We start from the raw sequence: 7279 nt of genomic DNA on the forward strand, positions 1-7279 counted from the left end.
TCATCCTTTCAAAAGTGTCTATTACATCTTTTGGAGACTTCTTATTGGACATGACTGTTGCTGAGTATATAATTGTTGAGTGGCACATGTTTAGGGAATTACTGCTAATGGGATTATTGCTACTGATGAGCATTAGCCATACCAGCTGTACATATCACATTACTAATCCTAGAGGAAGCAGTTGCTATTAGTCACTATGACCTATGACAGAAGCTGCATACTTAAAACACAACTTGAAGATGAGTTATATGTCGCAGGGGTATAAAATAGTGCATTGTTACCCACCTGCTATTTTCCTTATTTTGTCACATTATGGGGTAAATTTACAAGAATGGCAGAATCTATTGTAGGTGGGATGTTTCCCATAGCAACCAATCTGATGTTATCTATTCTCTTTGAGAAGTTGCTAAATAAGTAAAAAGTAAAATCATAAACGCTGGGGGTTCCCCTTGGAATGTAGACGGGCCGATAGCTGCCGGGGGCGGGTGGATGACATCATAAGACATCAGCGACCCGCCCCCTCTAAAAATAAAAGTTAATTTTGACTGACATTTAATTTTCAGAAGGGGAGAGAAATCATTTGATGGTCATGAACCATTGAATGATTTCTCTCCCCTTCGGCCGCATGTTCGCGTAATACTCTTGCATGGTACCGAGGGGGATTCGGCGGTGGCACGGGACGCAGGTGTTCGGCTGGGTCGCGTTAAGCTAAGCAGCAAACGACCGCTGCTTACTGAGTGGCCTTGAATTAGGGCCTTAATTTACAACATCTACCCCCAAGTAAGCTTTTTTTACAGATGTAGCGCCTCTCCTCTTCTTTGCAGGGGCTGACGATTCCATCGCCAGCCCCCGCCAGAAGCTGGCTACCACCAGGGGTGCGCGCACGAGGCACTTGCACGCCCTGTGGCAATGGAGTCTGCCGGGGTTACCCCATCGCTGCCAGTCCCCCTCGCCACCCCGACCCCCCCAAACTGGGAAGTGTCTCCCTGAAGCAGAGACCATCAGGGAGACTCTGCCCAGCCGCCATGATACTGGGACGCGTGTGAGAAGCACGCGCGTCCCAGTCCCTATCGCCGGCGTTCGCCAGTGAAAGGGATCTGGTTAGCGCCCGGCAAAGAAGACAGTCGCTACATCTGTAGCTTATAAATATAAGGCCTTGGGGCAAATTTACTAAGAAAACTAATACGACTCAGTCATATTTGTATTCCTAATACGAATTAATACAATAGCCTACGGCCGTATTATTGGCATAATGCGATTCGTAAATACGGCAGATTTACTAATCTAACGTATTTACGGATTCGTATTTGGCCGATAGCGTATGCATTTGTATTCTGCTGGTTTTATATTCGTATTTAGCGGCCATATTTACGGCCGCTAAATACAAATACGAGTCGGAAGCCTGCAAGGATCGATCCGAAAAACTAAAAAATAAATAATTAAGAAAAACAGCCTGGGGTCCCCTTCCATGGGCATAACCAGCCCCAGGCTCAAAGAGCCAGTCCTGGTTTGAAAAATCAGGGAGCTAATAAAGATTTTTTTAAACCAGCACCAGACTCAAAGGACGGTCCTGCTTCCCAAAATACGGGGGACAATCGAGTAGGGGTCCCCGTATTTTGAAAACCAGCACCAGGCCCAACCAGCCAGAAGTGTAATGCCACAACCAGAGGGAGGCATTTTAAACAAGTCCCCATGGCCAAAGCATTTACTCCTTGACTGGTCAACCTGGACAGGGATCCTGGGAAGTGGAGACTCCCCCAATGAAGGGCCTCCCCCTCCAGAATTTACCTGCACAGGCTGAAGCCTGGGGCTGTCCCCGGTGCCCCTGGGCGAAGGGCACCAGGCTGATAAATAGAATAAACTATTGTGTATTGTTGTGGAACTATGAGTCTCAACAAACCTGCACCACATGCAGGGACTTGGAGAACCACAAGTCCCAGCATGCGGGGCATTAAAGGGACCGCTGGAACTTGTAGTTCCACAACAGTACAAATAGTGAAATAAACACACACTGACACAATGAAAGTAAAATAGCGCTATTGGCCACCTAGTGGCACCTAGCGGCCAATCAGGAGTCGCTCAGGTGAACATGAAACTCCCCGAAGGCGTTTCCTCGGCGGGGTTGCACATGTGCATACCCCAACAATCGGCAGGGGTAGCGATTTCAGTCCTCAATGAGTCAGTCTAAATCACCCCCATTAGTTTCTAGCAAATAAAAATGATACAGAAATAGAACAACTGCTGGGCACTGTGGTGAGAATGCACCAGATAGTATCGGGTCACATCCCATTCAGCTTGGCCCCCGGGTAACATTGATCTCTCTAGCACAAGCATCTCCTGACATTTACTAGCTGGCTTTGGGCAGCCAACATAAATCACTTCTGTCCCTCATTTGCATGTGTGCATGCAAAGGAGGGTGTCACAATTTATTCACAGCTTCGGTCAATTAGCATGTGAATCAGAGAGTCATAAAACATTTAGAATATCTCTACACGTGTACATCATATAATATTGTCAACAGATACATTCCAAACATGCACATTAGTATTAGGTTTTTAGTGCTGCTGTCTGCCCGAATGTTACGTTGTGTGTGATCTGGTATTAATGATACAATAATTAAATGCAAAACACACTTTACTTGTGGATATGAAAAACATAAAAATACATGAAAAATTATAAAAACATATAGGTATAAGTCTCCGACGCGTTTCGGCTAATTTAGCCTTCTTCTAGGGAGATAAGTGTATGCACTTATCTCCCTAGAAGAAGGCTAAATTAGCCGAAACGTGTTGGGGCAGACATCTAAGAACAATTCCGCGCCAGAGAAAAGAACTCAATTCCATCCCGTGCTACTTGCGGTGAAGCAAGCTGCAGCTGAACAGGAGCGCTAACTGGGAAGCGGACAGCAGGACGGAGGAAGACGGAGTGTGAGGCAGGACAGCCAGAAGGAACAACCGAGAGGACGGGTAAGTAGGAGGCAGTGAGTGAGAAGCGAGGCAGGAGGGTTCCCAGGCAGGGGGGCCAGAACTCGGCGCACGAGTCACCGAAGGTGACCAAGGCGGCATGTCTGACATCCCTATAACACGCAATCACCACACAGAGCCAAGGTGCTGCACGCTGTGTCTCTACACACGTACAGCAGGCAATCGGCGGGTGAGTTAGCGTTATCTGGCAGACCTTACATGCACCATCCACCCCTCTTCCGAAAACCACTTACCACCAACGTCTATACCAGTAAAGGGGTACCTGAAGACAGCATGTGTACATCTGAGTTAGCGGGACGCCACGCTCATTTATGAAATCTGAGACTGCAGAGTATATCACTCGAAAACTCATCCTCCTCAATAAAACATATTGGAAAGACTCCTTTTTTTCCTTTATCCTTTTTTTTTCCCTTCTTCTTTTTTTCTCTGACGCGTCAATTGGATACAATCAGCAGAATCAATAAGAGCATACACACAGCCCGATTAGATCAGGCCACGAGTCTGACATATTGGGAATTTGTATGCACATTGGAGACTTTAAAACATTTGGGATACAATCACTGGTAGCCAGGAGTTATCCACTTTGGTGCAAGACTTATGCAGACTTATACCTATATGTTTATGTTTTTATGATTTTTCATGTATTTTTATGTTTTTCATATCCACAAGTAAAGTGTGTTTTGCAATTAATTATTGTATCATTAATACCAGATCGCACACAACATAACATTCGGGCAGAGCGCAGCACTAAAAACCTAATACTATTGAGCAACTTAAAGGAACAGTCATCCTTCAGTGCAGCTGCTAGCCGTCAAGATTCGGTGCGCTGATAACAAACCAATTTACCAAACATGCACACGTTCAACCCCATCTTATGATTTCTTTATTGTGTCTCTAAGGGGGTCTTCTTAGCAAACAAAACAATGGCTTATCTAGTGAATTTTTGCTGGAGAATGGGTTTCATTTCATTTCTCACTATTTATAATAATGAAAAGTATGGATAAATGAGTCATGTATCTGTCTTTTCTCTAATAATGGCACTGTAACCCACATAGCTTTCAATGGGGGCTGAGCACAAGCTCTATGTAATAAAATGAGCAAAGCTTCTCTCTAACAAATAATGTCATCTTAGGATGGCGTTATGTGTGCTCTCTAAGGAGATAAGCAGGAAGAGACTCTTCATGTTTTTCCCACAATGCACTGCAGCTACCTGAACTCTTACATAGGCATTTTAAGGGAGGGTCTGTGACTTCAGCTCTGGCCTCGATCAGCCTGTCTCACCTGCAGAGCCGTGGAAGGTTCAGACTTACTTACATTTGCACAGACTGGAAAAAAATCACTGATGGTTCATGAATTGCGGATGGATTTGCAAGTGACTAGCAAATAGTGATCCATTTGTAACTCTCTCGGTCAGGTTTTCTTTCAGTCTGGATGGTGACTATCTACTCACAACTTTGCACAATAGCGATCAGATCTGAATCAGGCCCAAGGTTGTAACATCCTACTTATAATTTATTAAGGTTGAGTTTCCCATATCTGAAAATCACATTTCTAAAATATTCGACAATCCCAATTTTTTTGAGCCACGCTGAGACAGTGAGGATTCAATGGACAAACATATTAAAAATATAGTATAAAATTACTTTCAAGCTGTGTGTATAATGTGCGAACTCGCCCCCGTTCTGACGTTTTTGGGAATGTGCCTTTGCTTGCACCATTATGTGCTTGTGCAGCTCCCCTGTGCGCGTCTTTGAGTATCACACTCGCAGAAGAGATAGCAAGGGGAGGGTAGGGGAGGGAGGGGGCGTGCAGGGAGAAGCATCAGGCGAAAACCCAGCATTTTATGTTTTATGGGCGTCCCCGGGAAACCGCTGGTGGGCCGATGCCTGCACGGGACGGGCAGCTTAGGTCACATGATGTCAGCCGCCTGCCCCGTCTTCAGCCAGGTCTTCGTTAGTAACAGTCAGCCTACACTGACTTTTATTTGCGAACGGGGGAGAATTAATTAGATGTTCGCCAAACATCAAACTAGTTTTCCCACGTAAACTCGCAAAGCATTTCATGTTTAGACTTGGGTTCAAGCACTAAGATACGGTATCTCATTATCATATGCAAATATTCCAAAATTTGGAAAAATAGGAACCCCAAAATTCTGTGGGTATAAACATTTTGGATATGGGGGACGCCACTGGTAAATAAAACAGTATGCAGACTTATCCAGGCAGTTGCAGAACACTATCTTCTATTTCTAGTTGTTAATTAGAGTTGAATACATGATGATAGATATAAGTTTATTTAATTATGGACCTTCACTTCCCAATACAGCCCATCGAAACACCTAGCTATTAACAAGTCTGTATTTTAATTTCTATTGAACACCCAACAAGAGATCTCATAATGGAACAGACCACTCCCAGTGTAGCATTCCAAGTTTTCCTAACCCATGTCCTATTTATGTCGGTCTTCCTCCCATCTCCTGTGTGTATCTGAAAATAATGGTGGCCCTCAATTTACATTCCCAGGACTTAGAATTTTATGTAATCAATCTGGTAGAAAAATGGGTACTCTTTACTTAGAAGGGCGCCCACGATTTTGATCGTGGGCATCGTTAGTAAAAAATCTCGGGCATCTCGGGCATTGAATGCACTAAAAAATCGGGTGCGATCAACCGACGAGATGCCCGAGATTTCCCATAGGGAACAATGTTAAATGTCTCAATTGACCCAATTTTCCTGTTCAATGCCTCAATTGACCCGATTTTTCCATAGGAAACAATGTTAAATGGGCCACAGAGGCCAAATAGGCACCCTGAAGTGTATAATGGCCACCCGAATTGTTAACGCCACCCCACGATCAACGTCAACCCGATGCGTGGCGAGTGCAGCGAGCCCGCGAGGGGCGGCGGTACGCGTCCTACGACCTTTTCATACCCCCACTATCCACGTCGGCGTGGAGTTGAGAATAGAAAGTGTGGCAAGCGCAGCGAGCCACCGAGCCCGAAGCGTGGCGAGCGTAGCGAGCCCCGCGAGGGTGCGCGGACAGCTGTGAAGCCCGGGAGGGGACGCGGATACCTGTGAAGGTATCCGCGTCCGCTCGCCACGCTTCGGGCTCGGTGGCTCGCTGCGCTCGCCACACTTTCTATTCTCAACTCCACGCCGACGTGGATAGTGGGGGTATGAAAAGGTCGTATGACGCGTACCGCCGCCCCTCGCGGGCTCGCTGCGCTCACCACGCTTCGGGTTGACGTTGATCGTGGGGTGGCGTTAACAATTTGGGTGGCCATTATTCACTTCAGGGTGCCTATTTGGCCTCTGTGGCCCATTTAACATTGTTTCCTATGGAAAAATTGGGTCAATTGAGGCATTGAACAGGAAAATCGGGTCAATTGAGACATTTAACATTGTTCCCTATGGGAAATCTCGGGCATCTCGTCTGTCGCATCGCACCTGATTTTTTAGTGCATTCAATGCCCGAGATGGCCGAGATGGGCGCCCTTCTAAGTAAAGAGTACCGAAAAATGTATTTTAGAACAACAATTACCCACCCAGAAAAACAAAATCATGACGGGACGAGCCAAGAAGATTAGTCATAATTGTATAAATAAATAATATTAATTGCAGTTCCCAATATACATAAAAATAATTTTATTATTATCAATAATAACTTCCTAAATAATTAGCAATCCCAAACTTGCAAGTAAATATACAGTACCACCATGATAAGGAAATGCTCTCACTTGCCGAGCCTACCTGAATTTTCTCCAACAGGTCCTAATAACAGTGTACAAGTACAAGAGATCCACTCTTACAACACAAAAATCATCAAGAAGAGTGTCCTAGTTTAAGAGCATATAGATATTTCTTTTCCAGTGGCAGATCCAGAGGTGGGGGTGTAGCGCAGTCCAAAATTAAAATAGGGGAGCCACACCAATTGCCCTACCCAACACTGCCAAACATTACTGGCCCATGACTCACTGGCAGTTGGTGTGGGTCCCCTTTTTGAATTTTGGACTGAGCTCTGAAAAAATTGTGGGCCACATAGAGAACATGATCGTGCAGGGTTGAATTGGCCTTCAGTGGCACAGTGAATCCCCCGGTGGGCCCTACTTTCTAGGGGCCCCAATTCTTCCTCTAAGGATCAGGTTACAGGCTTTTTATTTGAATTATACATTATACATATGTTACATTTTACTACATAGGACTATGGTGTATTTCCATCAGTACATTGCTAGTATTAATCTGATACATTATCATGCATGCAATTTACTATGTATATTTATCAAGGGGGCAGACATA

At 45.0% G+C, this 7279-nt stretch overlaps 1 protein-coding gene across 1 annotated transcript in view; it reads left to right on the plus strand.

Moving 5' to 3' along the window:
* The window catches only part of LOC146041511 (phospholipase A2 inhibitor gamma subunit B-like), a 29175-nt gene extending 22347 nt beyond the window's left edge, over nucleotides 1–6828 (plus strand). The window contains exon 7 of the mRNA XM_083161475.1: nucleotides 6752–6828. Within this exon, the coding sequence (XP_083017601.1) occupies nucleotides 6752–6828 (77 nt within the window). The remainder of the gene's footprint in view (nucleotides 1–6751) is intronic.
* The last annotated feature ends 451 nt before the right edge of the window (nucleotides 6829–7279 follow it).

This window comes from Crinia signifera, chromosome 19 (genome assembly GCF_055691185.1).
Source record: "Crinia signifera chromosome 19, ASM5569118v1, whole genome shotgun sequence".
NCBI classification, from domain to species: domain Eukaryota; kingdom Metazoa; phylum Chordata; class Amphibia; order Anura; family Myobatrachidae; genus Crinia; species Crinia signifera.